Here is a 16,401-nt window from a genome sequence, read left to right as displayed (position 1 = left end):
CACCCGGACATTCCAGGTATTGTAGGCATAAAGCAGGGAATCGGGACAAAATCAACTAAAAGCTTCATTGTCTTTGCTATTGAGCTGCTCAATGGGAAAACAGGACCAGGAGACTTCAGCCTTGATGTTACAGTGCAACCTACCGACTGACGGGTGGAATTTGGAGTGCAGCTCTGGAAGAGAAAATACAAGCAGCAGCCCAAGGGACCCTTCCCGTCCATGGAGGAGTGCGGGGGGATCCCGCTAAGGACACGGAGTCTCCCTGCTGAGAGCGCCTCGGCTGCGCACGGAGCCGCCCGGAGCTGGAGCCGCCCGGAGCTGGGGCCGCCCGGAGCTGGGGCCGCCCGGAGCTGGGGCCGCACGGAGCTGGGGCCGCCCGGAGCTGGGGCCGCCCGGAGCTGGGGCCGCACGGAGCTGGGGCCGCACGGAGCTGGGGCCGCACGGAGCTGGGGCCGCACGGAGCTGGGGCCGCACGGAGCTGGGGCCGCGGCCGGGCCAGCCGGGAGATGGCTCTGTCCCACCTATCTGTAGAAGCGGCGCTACACGCTCCCATTCCCGTTCCCTGCAGGTGTCCGCCAGAGGGGGCCCGGCCCCCGCGGTTCTCCAGCTCCTGAACCGAAGGCCATTTGACAGCCGAGCAGCCCCAGCTTTCCTTTATTTCTCTTTTTTGCCCGCGGCTGTTTCCCATGGTAAAGCGAACTCGATTATAAACTCCTGTGTGACAATTTAGCCTATAAGGTTTTCAATTTCTATTTGAAGTGCAGGAGAGATTAAAGGGAGTTTTTGTGTCTTCTTGCCAAACTCAGGTGTTGAGCAGTAGGTTGTACATTCTCTGTCTTACAAAGTTATAGCCACTCTGCTCTGGGCAGCTCCCACCTGGAGTGCTGCATCCTGGTCTGGAGTCCTCAGCACAGAAAAGACAAGGACCTGTTGGAGCACATCCGGAAGAGGGCCACAAAGATTAGGGAGCTGGAGCACCTTTCCGATGAGGACATGCTGAGGGAGTCAGGTCGAGTCAAGCCAAGAGATGAGAAGGCTCTGGGGAGGCCTTATTGCAGCCTTTCATACTTATAGGGGGTTTATATGAGATGGGAGCAAGAATTTTAGCAGGGCTTGTTGTGATAGGACAAGGGACAGGGACAATGGTTTTGCACTAATATAAGGAAAAAAGTTTTTATGTGGGTGGTGAGACACTGTAGCAGAGAGATGGTGGATGCCCCACCTCTGGAAATATTCCAAGTCAGGTTGGATGGGGCTCTGAGCAACTTGGTCTAGTTGAAGATGACTGCTTATTGCAGGGTTTTGGACCAGGTGACCTTTGTGTCCCTTTCAACCCAAACTATTCTATGATTCAGTAACCGGGGCTGTAGTCATGCAAGCGTCATCTCAACCACAGTTATTTGTTTATGTAAGGAAAATGCATCTTAAATTAAACACAGAAATAGACCTATGAGTAGTACATTTTTGTGTGCTTCTGTAATGCTTTATTCTAGGCCATTTTTTCTCCTGCAGCAATAATTGACAGATCTCTGTTCTGGTTCTTACAGACTACAAAAGCACAGCACTCAAAGGCTCTGATTTGTCTCCCAGGCAGGAACCAGGACAGTCTCAAAGCAGGTAAAAAAGGAATATGTTGGCACAAACACTCATTTCTTCCACACACACAGGCTTCTGGAAGTGGATCTCTTTAAAAACATCTTGTTTTGTATGCAGTTAAGGTAATACCTGTTTATGTCATGAGTTATGTACATCTATGGGAATGCAAATATTCCTCACTGCTAGATACCTCTGTGTTTTAAGGTTAAATCCTTACATTTTGGATTTCAAAAGTGTGTTGAGTGCTGAACTTTAGTTAGAACTTCTGAAAATCCTTCTATTGTGGTATTTGAATCCTAAACTTTTGACTGCACTGTCCCTTGTGTCTACTAGCTGGTCAGTCTTCCTTCATATAGTTCAGAATATGAGTGTATTTATACATGGACAATGTCCTACTTAAAACCATATTTCTAGGGCCAAATTACAAGACCAGTATTCCTGTAGGTGGTATATTGCTTTTGGAATATGCTGTTGTTCTTTTACCAAGTATGGGTAAACATCTAAAACATTGCACATCTGTAGAGCTCCACATCAGGCCAAGGGAAGGGAATCTAAGGTAATAGTCAAGTTACAAAGTTGTTCAGCGCTGTCTGTTTAAAACAGGGACCTGTTAGCTTCATTATATAATCAGAGTTGTCATGGGGTTGTTACTTTTGCACCTCCATCAAAGTCCTCAGAGTCAAGGAGAAGAATTAGCATTTTTATAGTCTGAAGCTGAGCTTAAAAATAGAAGTAGAGTTTAATTTTCTGACATGCTGATGAAATGGTTACATTCTCCAAAAATATGCCAATCTAAATAGTGAGTCAAATTAAATGAAGCAATGCTTTTTATAGCCAGAAGACTGGAGCTTGTAAGAAATACAAATATTTGTTGCCTGCTGTGCATGCACTTTCCCACCATGATGCAAGAAAGCTCTAAACCTTGATGTTCACAACTTATCAATTATCATTCTTCTGTGGGTGAAAATTACCCAGTGCTTAAAAAGCAAAACATTACAGATTTTAAACCTCTCCCCACCACTGCTACAAAGTCATCATAATTCAAAATTTTTTTGGTTGCACCAGGAAAGCAAATTGGCAATTTCTACACACTCTTCTTCACAAAGACATAATTTCAGCAAAGTCTTTTATTATTCATTATGCTTTGGCATCTCCCAGTTTGGCACTAGCATTTAATTCTGAATACATCAAGTCAAGGCAAAGTGTTAAGTGTTTACAGTGGTGATTTCTTTCTCCACTCCAGCCATCTCTTTAGAGGAGGAGCATTTCTCTCTACAGACAAGGTATTTCACACCTAAAATGCTTTCCAAAGAGAACATTAAATGGTCTTTGCATTAGGTTTTCAGGCCTCATTTTTAAAAATTATTTTGGTAACACCTTATGAACAATTTCAATATCCAATTCAGGCCACAGCAAAGTGACAACAGCAGGTACTTCATTCCATTCCCTCTCCCTCAGTGCTTGTTCCTGCTACTCTTAACTTTAGTTTCTTTAAATATGTTCCCTGACCTGGTCCATCTTACAGAGGAATAGTGCAAATCTTTGAGTTGAGGTACTGTATGTCATACTGTGCTATGACACCACTTGTTTAGGGTCAAGTGGTGATTTCCAGGCTAAGCTCTGGTGCCTATATGAACTGTGATCTTGGCTTCAAAACATAAATAAATGCGTCTGAAGATTTTTCTGTATGCATGCTGGGATGCACATTTAGGCTGGGTAATAGCATTTCCCAGAATACAGGTTAAAGTTGCTACACAGCCATGTTCTGAAATTTTTTTATGGGCACTGTTTAAACCACTAGAAGTTCTTGAAAATCTGCTTACGTAGTTTCAGCTCACCAGCAATGAGAATACTATAACAAAAAGCATACAGTCTCAGACAGAAGCATCCCATGGGCAGGAACATTTCTGTCCTTGATTCACCATGGAAATTACACCACTGTAGATGTAAGACTAAGAGGTCAAACTTCATGCTTGTTAAAGGTATCAGGCTATATATTTTTTTTCTGAAATTGGTGGCATCTTCACTTTTACCTGAGGCTAGCTGGGCTCTCACTCTCATTCTGTTTTTCAAACCCCATCTGTATTATAGTTACCTAGCAAATGTATAACTCATCACAAATCCAGGCAACTCCCACACTAAATCACTGTGGAATTCAACCAGCACAAAGTTCCCAGTGGAAGTAAAGTCTGCAACCTTCTCTGTCCCACAATAAGGGCCAACTGCAGGTGACATAGGGCGGCTTCCATCATGAATGAGCAAGTAGTCATAGATGCATCTGTCGCTATATTCCAGCTCAAAGGATAACATTTTGAGAGATATCTGGAGAAAATACAACCAAAGCACTTTGTTTCCAGGTTGCAGCCTTTTCTCTTACCCATTTTTTAACAACAACAAATACTCTAAACTCCTTGTGTGCAGGCACCATTTTTTTATTCTGTGTGTGCACCACATCCTGATCCCATATGGCAATGCAAATTAGTAGCAAATTATTTGCTTGGTTCATCAGTATTTGGATTGGAAGGATAAGCAAGGGACAAGATTGATCTTCTATGCTTCACAGTCTTTCCTCTAGAGTAATATAAAATCAGCACCTGTGTGGTGTTTCAGTTTTCTAGTGGGAGCCCTAGCCTAGGGATTATTTTGAACAAAGCCTTGTGATACGGGCTAGATTCATGAGCTCACTTGCACATGTAAAGGTTTTTCTCTTGCAGAGCACCTCAGATACTAAGATTCAGCATAAATTCTTAAAATGAATTTTTGCTTTCAGATTTTTACTCTGAGGAGATCTTCTGAAAAAGTGACATAACAGCTCTTATTCGTCAAGAGAAACAGGTTTCATCAGAGAACAGTGATGAAACCCACAAATGAACTCATCTGTGCCTTACCTTATATCCTACTGGAGAAGTGATGACCCAGAAACATGCTCGGTTTTTGGGGTATTTATTGGGGTAGTTTGGAGAGGTGATGACTCCCTTTGAATCTCTGAAAGTGGCTCCACAATTCACTGAGGAGAAAAGGGAGAAAGCCAGATATATTAACAAGAGCATTTTGTCAGTAGAAATAAGCTTGCTTACAGCCTACTATATTATTTCTTCAAACCAAGAAAAGATGTGCTACCATGAAAACCCACTGCTGAAGTACTTCATTTCTTCACTTAGTATTTGTATCAGCAGCTGTACTGAAGGAACTAGAAACATGTCTGATGAATAATCTATGGAGGACAGGGAACAGCTGCATCTAAAGCTGTATCTGACTTTCCAATCAACCGTTGCCATGTTAGCATAGCATTCTGATGGCACTGACCGCCCTTTAGAAAAGAATCAGCTTAAGTATTCAAGATTGCATTATCAAGCTAGATCTAATGCTTTCTAGAAATTACTCCATTGAATAAAGTAAAAAGTGTAAAAATAACACTTTTCTAAGACTTCTTCAATTTATGCTCTAAAGAAGCTTGGATTTTCAGTTGAAATACGGCAACTTTGGGCTACTGCCTTCTTGCTGAAAGCATGACACAGGACAACAGAATTTGGTCTAGCAGTCCAGAATGCATTTTTGTGTTTGCAAAAAAGACACCCCTCACATGATTACAGGAAGCACAGTGTTTTGTGTATATAACTTCTAGTAAAGTTTTTAATTCAGAAGGTGTAAGGTACCCAAGGTCAGTACCTCTGCTGCTGCATAAAATCCCACAAAACCTTGAATAATATCTTGCCCAGATCCTGGCTTTGCATCTCGTTGGTTGAGGTCTCTTGTTGATTCTGCAGTCTTTGTGCTCTTTGGTGCACTGCTCCTATTAATTTCAGTCAGTGCATTGTTTTTATTTAAAGACATTGTTCTGGAGATATGAATAAGGCTCTCAGAAGAATTTGAATGAGATCTCAGGATAATTAACATGGCACCCATGTGACATCCCATTTTCTGTTTCCTGTGAACCTTTAGGCATATCATTGCCCACCTTCTGCATTTCCAAGTGCTCTAGAAGTGTGAAGAATGAGCAAAAAGCCCTACTCTGTAGTGTATAGTAAAAGTTTTCAGTTCTTCTGTACAAATACTGCTAATGCTGTTCTCCAAGCTTTGTAAAGGAGTGTTCTTACCCCTGTTGTAGGAGGCTCTGAATCCTGTGGCTGTAATGCTCTCATCGCTTGCAAACTCCACCAGCATTGTGGATCCCGATGCCACCAGGGAGGGCAGCGGACCCTTCCCACAGTACTTGTCCAGCAGGACAGGGGAGCTCTTGCTGTTCCCGTTGTAAATTTTTATATAGTCAGAAGAACAGCCTGGGGAGTGCTGGAGATCAAAAGCCTCAAACTGCAGGAAGATCTGGGGGAACAAAAAAGCAAAAGTTGGGTTTAATGTTATACACAGGGAAAGTCTCAAACCTTCCCATTCATTTTACTATCCATCTATTACTGAAACCTTACTTTCTATATAAAAACAGCACAGAATTTCATCTAGCTGTCCTATTACTGAGATCCCAGAGACTGATGTTTCACTACTGCTTGTCTTTGAAAAGCCATCCTATCTGAACTGGATAAAAATTGAGTGAAATAATCCCTCTAATAGTGTTAGTTCTTATGAAAATTGTTGAGACTTTCATTTACTGCATAACAAAATAAATGTCTTGATGCATGAACTGACTCCCAGGGGTTACTCATGGTAATGAAATAATGCTGTGTAGCCTGGATACTGTGCTTCAAACTGCTTTCTTCCAAATAAAAATTACCTTACTTCGACGGATGCGGATCAGCCACAGACAGTTGCTGTTGTTGGGGTATGGGGATGGGTAATTGACAGAGGAAAACGAGCCTTTGGGTTTAGACAACACAGAGCTACAGCAATCTGAAGGGAAGAACCAAACACCGTTGAAGAGAATGAAAACTGCACAAAAATATTCCCATAATGCCTGACAAATCTCTCCAACCATTTGCAGCAGTCAAGCTTGTATAAATTGATTGTACTGCTTACAACTGTATTGCTGTTCCTAGTGTAAAAATTATTGAAAACCTGCAAGTGAAATAAAGGTAGTACTTAGAAGTACTTGCCTATTTCAGATATTAATATTTTTTTAAAGACAATAGGGCTTTGTTCACATATATTAGCTTACTAAAAGAGGCCTGGATCTTTCATGAACTTCCTTAACTTCAATCACAGAAGTACATTCAATGACAGCACTACAAAAATTTCCATTAGCAACCGTGTGTATGCATAAGTGTGTTCAAAAATCAAGTTTGAAAACAAGATTTTGTCAAAGCAAAGACAGATAGTCACTGAGGGAAAATGGTAACAGAGCACTGAAGTCAATCTACAGACCTAGAGACTAGTATAAAAAGTCTGATCTCATCTGTCTTTTGTTTTTCCACTTCTTCATTTTATGTAGTTTTTTGCATTTTATGTAATTCCCCAAATTACAAAATATGAATATATGACATCTGCTCATAGGAATTTTTGACTTTTTTGTCTTGCTTCCTACACTTCCTGAGACAACCAGACTTTTTATGGTTTTTTTTAGTCCCCAAGTTTTTCTCTCTTTTTAAAATTTAGTGCTTTTCTTCCAAAACATACAGATCTAATTATGAAATTGCATAGTAATGGTACTGAAATGTGATTCATTCCCAGCCCCACTGTCAAGAATGAATATCACAAAATACTTGTTATCACTATCTTTGAGACACATAAATTGTAAAGTTGTCTCATCTGCAGTTGTGAATGTGGAGTAACCACTCTCAGCAATGATTTCTGTACTTAACAATCCAACTGAAGGAATGCTTATTCCTTCTAAATTCTAATTATTTAACTAAGTTCTAACACAAGAGCAGAATTTAGTACACTAATATTTAGATCTTGTTAGAGCTTCTTGCTGTTTTGTTGAATAACATCTCAGAAAAGTCAAATGCCATGTTAATCAATTAGCCTTTGTCCTGGGAGTTAAAGCAAAACCCATGCAGTGCAGGAGCATGATGTTAAACCTGTTTTGTGCATCTTGGCTGAAGAGTTCCTGTTTACAGAGGAATGTTAGGTATTTCTAGACTTTAAGATACCACAGGGATGAGTTAAGAAGTGGGTGTGGCAAAAAAGTAGACATCTATACAAAATGCCTATGGTTTTCTCTTCCAAGGGGTTCTGATCAGGCTGAATGGCACCCATGCTTACAGCTCTGCAGATATTTTGTAATTAAGAGAAATCACAAATCTGCTGGCACTTCTGATGCACATAGCTCTAAGCTATACTCATGGCTGTGGAGAGCTTACATGCTTTGCTACCTTCAGAGCTTTCCTGAAATGAGAATTTGACAGAGGTAGCAACAATGAGTTCTCTAATGGATTTTGCTTATCTCAAAGAGCAGGGATTAGGTGAGGATAACTCAAAATGAGAGTGAATTATTGAAAGCAAATTGTCCTTTCCAAGAAGGCAGCAGTTTGGCACAGGGACAGTTCTGTTTCCTGTTGTAGGGTGAGAGGTGGTGAAGGACTGTGTGCCACATTCCTTTGGGGGATGTCTGTCAGTGCCTTCAGACATCAGCTATATTCATATACCTTTTATCTACAGCACTTACTGCACTTGTAGAGCTTGTTGATTTTAGCTACATCCAAGTTACTCAGCCCATCTCTCTGCCCAATAGGTATAGAGGGGTCAGGAACTGGTACAATAGTTGGTTTTCCTGGAGTTCTGGAGAAATCATACCTGTAGAAATATGGAAATCACATTTCTAGATTGCTTTTCACAGACAGGGAAGTTCTCTAAATGCATTATCATTTCTCATGTACCACATAAACAGGGTTTTAACGGAAATGGACAAGAAGCTTCTCAGGGACCTGGTAGCCTTCCCTGAAGAGGACCAGCATGGCAGATACTTGATGTTCAGCAGGTGAAAGCAAGCAAGCAGAAAAAGCTGCTCTGTTCTGAGTGAAAAGGCCTTTCACCAATGTCCAGGAAAATGGACTGAATCCCACCTTCTTGGTTCCTGAGGCAGAGAAGCAGAAATAATTCTGTCTCAGTTACTAATTGCCTATTTGCTATCTGCAATGTCCTGCCTTCTGCTAGTCCAGTTTTGTATCATGGTTTTGTTCAGAAATTATTACTTGCTTGGGGAAATAAAGGAGAAGGTACATGATACAAGGTTGTGCATTATGGACTAAAATGCAGCCTTAGACAGTGTTCCCAGATTAACAGAAGGCAGCATACAACATCTCCATAATATAAAAAAATTCCATCTTTCTTGCCTCTACACTTGAATGTTGTTGTCTGTGATCAGCTGTTACTGTGTTCATGAAATAATTTAAACTTCAGAACTGGTTAGAATCAGTGGTTCAGTAGAATTCAACTTTGGGCCAGAGCCCTGTCAAAGGCCTTTAGCAGGAGGCAAAAGTACATGGGAAGAAAAATGTTGTCCTATGTTTTGTTGCTATCCATATCAACTCTTGTTTTCCAGGAATCCTGCTGACAAAGGAAGTATGCTCACCCTTAATTATGTCCATGCACTCAAATGAACAGCAAAAGTCACTCTCTGCACAGAGCAACTTCTTCTTCCTAGAGCTGAGCAGAAGATCTGAAAGCTGTTTGCTCCTTTGAAAGGATATTTCCACCATCAACTTACGCGCCATAGTGCATCACTGAGGAGTAGTCATAGGGAAGGCCCAGGTTTTTGGAATTCATTTTTCCAAAGTTCCCTTGTTCCCCTGTAAAGTAGGAAAGCACCATTTCAGTCAGAACAATTATTACTGCTCTAATACAGGCAGTACACTGCCTGCTGTCATAATCCAGAGAGTAAAATATATACTAATACATGTTCTAATGAGATCTTGAACCTATCAAAACCACCAGAGATTTTTGAAATCCATGGGAACCCATTTTTACAGTCTAGCAGGTTTCAGAATATAAAGTTAAATAAGTTTTGATATAATCAATTAATACATTCTACTCTTCAAGTAAAAGTGTTCCTCTGTCCCTCTTCATTAGGGTGTCTCCAAACACATTTCAGTGCATTATCTTGAATACTATAAGCATCCAACCTATGTCCCCAAAGCTACATTCATACCTTGAGGGGGAAATCTGGCTGACCATCTAGATGAAAAATTAGGAGCTATGCATGGGTGATGTCATACTGAGTCCTAACGCCACAAAAAGAAGGAACATATTTTCCCTCTTACTTGCCCCAGAGCCCATGCTACCAGACATGTTCTGGCTTTGTCTCTGGTCAAACCCATCAGCAGCGGCTAGAGTGAAGTGATATGACTCATATGAAGCAGAAAAACAAATTCTGTCAGAACAGCTGCTGAGCATCCCATCACTTTTCATCAGCCTTTAAAAGCCAATATGAGATAAGATGTTACACTGATACAGGGCTGGGGCCCAGGGACAGAGACAGGATTTCATGTCACCTAGCTTTATTTCTTCAAGTTAGGCACTGAAGCTATTCCTCAAGGCTTCCAGGACAATCAGAGGAGAGGGAAAGAGACACAGTTGGAGGGAGTTTCATGTGAAGAAGGCACTTCTTTTTCTCACTGAGTGGAGATCATGAGTATGAATTATGTGCTGGGTCTCTTCTCCATGGTGAGACAGGCAAATAAGCACTGTCAGAGCAGGGAGCTGAATGCAGCCAGCCTGGCATTAAGACTAAAGCCCTAGCCACTAAGCACTCCTTTCCAGTTCTGTACCTTCATTATTGTAACTACAAGTGTGGTTTGTAAACCACAAACCATCTGGACAAGAGTTCCGAGTTGGATGTTCTTGAGATCTGCACAACTCCGCTGGCAGGCTTCCAACCAGAGCAAATCTCAGCCAGTAATGTCCTTCAGCACTGGTCCTGGGCTGAGGACTAAGAGATGCAAAAAGATTTGAAATCCCAACTAATAGAAAATTTGGGAATAAACATGAATTTGTAGCTTTTTGTAGCTCTAAAACACAGTTAAGCCTTAAAATGTTTCTCAACACCATTGGCCTTCCTCATTCTGTTTTAATCTCAGTCCTTCTTATCTGCTATACTAACTTCAGAAAGAATTATCAGCAAGTGTGCAGCTTTTTTTGAGGTGATGAACAGAGAACACAGTTCAAACGTGGTGAAGCACTGAAGCATATGGCTACTGCTTGGCACAGAATTGCTTTGCTGAATTAGTTTGCTAAAAAAAGAAAAAGTGACAGCATCTTAGCTGGACTGAGGTGCTGCCAGCAAACTACTACCTACCTCATCACATGCCAAAGAGATCTGGCTGTCTCGACCTGCACGTGTTTGGGGACTTACCCCCTCTTTTCCACTCTCAAAAAAGAAAAAAAAAAAAATCTACCTCTGCCAGAATGTAAGTACAATGACTCAGAAGAGCTGAAAAGGAGAAGACTGTCTGAAGCCTCTGAATATATTTTTTTCCCCAAAAATGTAGGAAAAATAAGCTGAGTTTCAAGTAGCTAAGTGGACAGCAACCAATCAGGCTGCATTTTGTCAAAACAAAGAAGTAGGATGGCTTCCAAGGTAAATTGCTGGATAAAAACAAAGCCCAGAAAACATTCACGATATGAAAGTCCTGGCAGGAGAAAAACTGCTTCTGTATGAGAGCTGAGACACTGGAGAAGGTCTTGAGGTCTAGTTCTGCACCACCAGGAACTCTGCCATCAGCAGGCTTAACAGCGGCAAGTTGTAACATTACTGTCCTCATGAACATAACTCTTTCTCCATTTCCTTTTCCCTGCATATCTTTGCATTTTTCCCTACAATGCACACTCTGCATTCCAACTCCCATGCCACACAAATCATCTCATTCTCCACCCACGGTGAACACTCAAACCACTGATGATACACCTCATCTCCTTTGGCACAGCCTTGTCTTCTTTACCTCTTCTTCCTCATTTATCATTTCATGACTCTGTGCCTGAATCACAGTTTAGTTACATCTGTATCCTTCAGGAATTATGACTTCTGAACCTGTGGAGTTCCCTTTGCAAAACTGTAAGACTATGTGTGTTTAGCATATATAACTTCATGATTTCAACCTCTCTTTCTTAGCACATCCTTTGCTGACATTTCAAACATGGCACACTCTTGTTGTGCAATGGCAAACAACTCACAGCAAAATTACACCTTAACACTGGAGCTGAAACCTCAATAAAGAACAACACAAATGGAATTTACTTAGGATATCATGGGAATAGCTGAAGAAAGTCTGGAGAGCTGTGTGTTAGGAATTCGCAATAAAAACAATCAAGTTCCATCTGGAGAAAAAGATGGATATATTTTTAGCTGTGCATGATATTGTGTAGTTGAGTGTCTTATTTGTTGAAGAGACTTAATAGAATTTAGTATTCAATTGTCTGGCCTCATTTACTGTTGTTTTCCATAATGAACTAAATAGACTATTGCATTTTTACAATTGTTATGGATTAGTCAGCTCTCTAAACAGTTGTCAGACAAGTGACTCCCTGCATACTTTCTTCTGGTATTTTTCTTCTGTATACCACTTTTTCACTTTTCCTTGGATCTCTTGCCATTCTCTCTACCCTTTCCTCCCCAGAGCCTGGAGCTCTTGTGTATGATGAGCCCATGTTCCCAGCACACGGATCACGGGCACGTGCCCAAACAATTCATTCTGCATTCCTTTCCATAAATAGTGTCCACTTGTTTTTCCTCTACAGAATTACCACTCCTGATTGCTTCCCATGGCTCCTTCTTTCAAGTGTCTATGATCCTGTCCACAAGGAGGAAATAATTGCAGTCTTTCTTCTCACATAAGCCAGGTCCCAGAATTTTGGAAATGCTAATGGTTGCATATGTTTCCAATGCCTCCACATTGAGCCCCTTGATCATATACATTTTAGGATATGTGCATTTCACTCACACCAAGATGCCTACTGGCTGCCTTCCACTATTTCCCTGGCTTTCCTGGGATACAACTGTTGTGTGAATCCCCAAAATGATCTTGCATGTCACACTTCACCCCCCTCAGTTAAGGATCCCATAGTCTTGCCTCCTGGCCAAGTCTTTGCAGCAACATTTTGTAATCCTGATGATCCTGGTATTTTGGGGTCTGGGCTCAAAATGGCAAACAAAATAAGAATATAGAGCTACTTTCATGCTGCATCTTTCACAGTGCCATAGGTATAGCCACAGAAATTCCCTTAGTACAAACACTGAACAAGAAATTCCATCATACTGAATGTTCTTGCTGCTGCTGCAATTCAGCCAGCATTAATCATGCTTCTTATTTGCATTGTTGTTCACAGGAGAAATGTTCTCCTTAAACTGTAAGTATAAATTTTCTCTTGAGATTTAGTGGACATACCTGCCACTATGTGCTCCCACATAATCTTGACAAACCTGTCCCGATCACTCCGTGCCTGTTCATGGATGAAACCCAGTGCATGGTTCATTTCATGCTGAATTGCTCCTTTATCCATGCAACCATTTTTCACCAGGCCTACTGCTTGGCGTCCTCCAATCTTTCCAAAGTAAGACCAGCAGCTAAGAATAAGCAATCAATAACCAAAAGGATCACATTTAGTAAATACAAATATATAGATGTATTGATTATGTCACCAAGGTTCTCTAGATATGCAGCCACAGCAGGGGACATGCAAATAGTCACTGGCATGAGATATCTAGACTTCTGAAAGCTGCCAAATGACATGGTGGGAGGGAAATAAAGCCTTTGTGATGAGGATGGCAAATTTTAAACCAGTAAACTGGCTATATCAAACTAAGGCAAAGCAGTATAAAGTATTAAGCAAAACCTGAAACAATTATACTTATTTAAATTTTTACAACAATTAAGGAAAATTTATTATTTTGAGTTATACACCATTATCTTTAAATCACACACACATTTATTCCTGCAGCCTATTGCTGATGTAACTACCAGTATATCTAAAGAAAAATGAAAAATTGCATCTTGTCTCTAAATCTTTACTGCTAGTGTGAAAAAATAAAGCTATTACTTAAATCCAAAACAAACCAGAAAAAAAATTGAAAAGAACTTTTGAGTGCTGCCTCTCTCAGGAGACAGAAAGCTTACCTCTGCCCTCGTTCAACATAAACATAGTCTGTTTCTGTAGTGCGATTTACAAATTGCACACAGGTCAGCGTGGAGATCTCTTGCAAAGCATCAGCAATCCAAGACCTCTCTGTTATTGCTAGAAGGAGAAGGGGGCAATCTTCCTTGGTTAATCAAAAAGCAAAGTGCATTCATGGGATGCATTCCTTAAAAACTTCATCGCACTCATTAGCTCTTTATTATACAAGTACAGTAAAAAAAGGGTACCCAACATTCAGAGATCTTCAAACTTATTGGACTTTTATAGGGAAGTATAAAATTACAGCTATCCCACATACATTTTATTTAGGAGACAGCTGATGGAAAGCAAAAGATTGGCATTGTTCCTTCCATTAGGCAGAACAGAAGAAATGAGGCAGTTTCAGACACAAATAGTTGGATTAGAGTATCCCAAATAAGCCAGCTGATTGTAGCTAAGCACCAAAACCCTATTTTGTTTATCAGAAAGAGCAAATGCCTGCCTCAGCCCCCTTGGAATCACTTGAGACAGCCAAAGCTCAGGAACCAAATAAAGATCAGTGTGTTTATCTGCTTTGGAACATTTTGGTTTAATTTGGCTTCCTCAGTTATGAATCATCTGCAACTGATGTGTATCTCAATTTCCTAATATTTAAACTTTGGAGAAAGGCAGATAGAGAAAATAACCCTCACCTATCCACAAAAGTATATACTGCAGTTCTGGAGGCACATGGGCAGAGAAGCAGCCTAGATAACACAGAGATTGAGCTTTTTCAGTTCCTTTCCCTGAGGAACAAGAATCAGGCTCAGGCTGTATTTTACTTCCATGCCATTTTCTCTCAAGGGAAGCTCTTTGAAGAAGGGTCTGAATGGAATTCATTCCTGCAGCTTTTTGCATAGGACAGAACTACATAGACTGACTAGAGGGAATCAACAAAGGAAAAATATCTCCAAGGATTTTTGCTCCATTTTTGCCTCTACAGGAGTTCTAGTGTGGGAATATTTCTATGAGAGATTTAAAAGAAAATTATAGCATGAAAAAACCATGTTCCTAGGGTGATTTTGGCAAAAATACATTAATAATGTAAACAAATTGTGCCTCTTCTAATGTACTTGTTAAATGTCAAAGTGCATTGTGGCTAACAGGAGCAAGCTAATATTTTAAATTACAATTAATTACTATTGGCCCAAGTAACCACATATTTTAGTGTGATCTGTTTGGAGTCTTAGCCAAATTTCCATGGGGCTAACAGGATAGAAAAAGAGACGCGTCAATAAATTCTCACTTGTACAAAGGTTGCTTTTGGTGCGTGCCAGAGAAACATAAAGTAACAGAGAGTTAGGGACTGGAAAAATCAAGGCTAACTTTAGAGCATCCATTTGCATACACTCACAGAAATCAGAAGAGATATTAACTGGAACCTTGACCAGTCCATCTTGTGATTTGGGCCACAAACAGCTGTCACAGTTAATTGCACTGCGTCGCCCTCTTCTCAGGAGGATGTCTCCTTCATACACAGCTATTTCACTACCTGGCAGGAGCAGAAAATAAAGAACATACAAGGCACTGAGAAGGCAAATACATGTGCAGAAAGGGAGATGAGAGCTACACACTAACCACGATTTTGCATCTTTGGAAATTCCTTTCACTGGAGTTCATTTCCTAATAATGTGAGGAAGGATTAGTATGCTAAGACTGGTTAGGTATGCCTTGCTTCCTGGATAGAAACGTTTAGTATTAATATAATGTCATAGTGCAGCTGTGATCAAAGTTGTGACTAAATAAACTTTAGCTTAAGAAGCTTTGGGAGTTTTCAGAGGGGAACACTAAGTGTTATAAGTCATTGTCCTCTTCACTAGAGCTTGTGGAATTAAAGAAAAATCATAACTGACGTCTGCAAAAATAGGATTAATAATACATTACTATTAAATAAATTACTGTTTTTATAATGCATATTGAATGTATGCAAGTTAATAATGTCCAGGTTAACTATGGATTTGACATAAGACATTGTGATGTGCTCCTCAGTTCTGACTCTAAAATACTGGGAATACATTTCTCACAGACAAAAGCTATCTGTTAAGCAAAAAATTACAGAAGTTTTGGGTATAGCAGACAGGAAAGTACCATATATCACATAAGATAGAAAACAAACTGAAAAATACTCTGATTTGCTAGAGCTACATATGGAAAAGAACATTTCATGTAGCAATTGTTCAATAATTCTTCATAATTTTTTCATCACAACAGCATAAAAAATCACAATGAATGTGACGTTAAAACACATTTGAGTTCTGTGAATTGCCTTCCACTGATGGTGGAAAAAAAACCCCAAAACATTTTCAAGGAGAAAAATATACCAAGTCATGATATTGAAGTATACAGATGTAGCTCCACCAAAACTTGCAGTAATTTATATAATAATTATAATCAAACTCACCTAAATCATTCTTTCTTGTAGTTTTCTGGAAAAAAAATATTATACATATATTTTAGTACATGCTCATCTCCATAGCAGAAAACTTGTATCAAGTAGATTCACAGCAGTAAGAGTTTCTAATTAATTTTAAGATAGAGCAACTCAGCAGCAGCAATGTAAATTCTCAACATCTCAGAGCAGGGACACACCTGGACGGGTTTACTTAGTGCAAAGCTACAGAGAAATGCTAAATGAGTTGGCAGAAGAAAGTACTGCATCTTCAAATTTCCAAGATTAACTTCTCTGCTCTGCAGCACAGTTCTTAAAATTGTGGTTAGTTTACTTGGGGCAAGTTTTATGGGAAAGCTGCTGCTGTTGTTAACAAGCGT

General features: G+C 40.2%; 1 protein-coding gene and 1 long non-coding RNA gene across 2 annotated transcripts; one reads left to right on the top strand and one right to left on the bottom strand.

Annotated features, from left to right (window-relative positions):
- The first annotated feature begins 459 nt into the window (after positions 1-459).
- LOC131559507 (uncharacterized) lies at positions 460-6,584 on the top strand. Its single transcript, XR_009274888.1, has 3 exons — positions 460-689; positions 1,548-1,617; positions 4,367-6,584. It is a non-coding gene; the product is annotated as an uncharacterized LOC131559507 (long non-coding RNA).
- On the bottom strand, positions 2,358-16,339 carry LOC131559503 (embryonic protein UVS.2-like). Its single transcript, XM_058807869.1, has 11 exons — positions 16,222-16,339; positions 16,034-16,058; positions 14,987-15,124; positions 13,596-13,713; positions 12,867-13,045; positions 9,194-9,275; positions 8,153-8,280; positions 6,323-6,438; positions 5,694-5,919; positions 4,485-4,603; positions 2,358-3,918 (listed from the first exon to the last, which is right to left on the bottom strand). Exons 1-11 carry the CDS (start codon positions 16,288-16,290, stop codon positions 3,688-3,690), a joined length of 1,431 nt encoding a protein of 476 aa, XP_058663852.1. The 5' UTR covers positions 16,291-16,339; the 3' UTR covers positions 2,358-3,687.
- Between the last annotated feature and the right edge of the window lie 62 nt (positions 16,340-16,401).

This window comes from Ammospiza caudacuta, chromosome 6, assembly GCF_027887145.1.
Source record: "Ammospiza caudacuta isolate bAmmCau1 chromosome 6, bAmmCau1.pri, whole genome shotgun sequence".
NCBI classification, from domain to species: Eukaryota; Metazoa; Chordata; class Aves; order Passeriformes; family Passerellidae; genus Ammospiza; species Ammospiza caudacuta.
This window is presented reverse-complemented; position numbering and strand designations above follow the sequence as displayed.

Bases quoted from the DNA above. Each gene is read 5' to 3' on its own strand.
- LOC131559503 (XM_058807869.1), bottom strand. From the start codon at position 16,290: ATGCAGTACTTTCTTCTGCCAACTCATTTAGCATTTCTCTGTAGCTTT. The intron at 8,281-9,193 runs GTAAGTTGATGG...ATATTTCTACAG, and splicing joins TCAGTGATGCACTATGGCGC to GTATGATTTCTCCAGAACTC. The intron at 3,919-4,484 runs GTAAGGCACAGA...TATTTTCTCCAG, and splicing joins CTTCTCCAGTAGGATATAAG to ATATCTCTCAAAATGTTATC.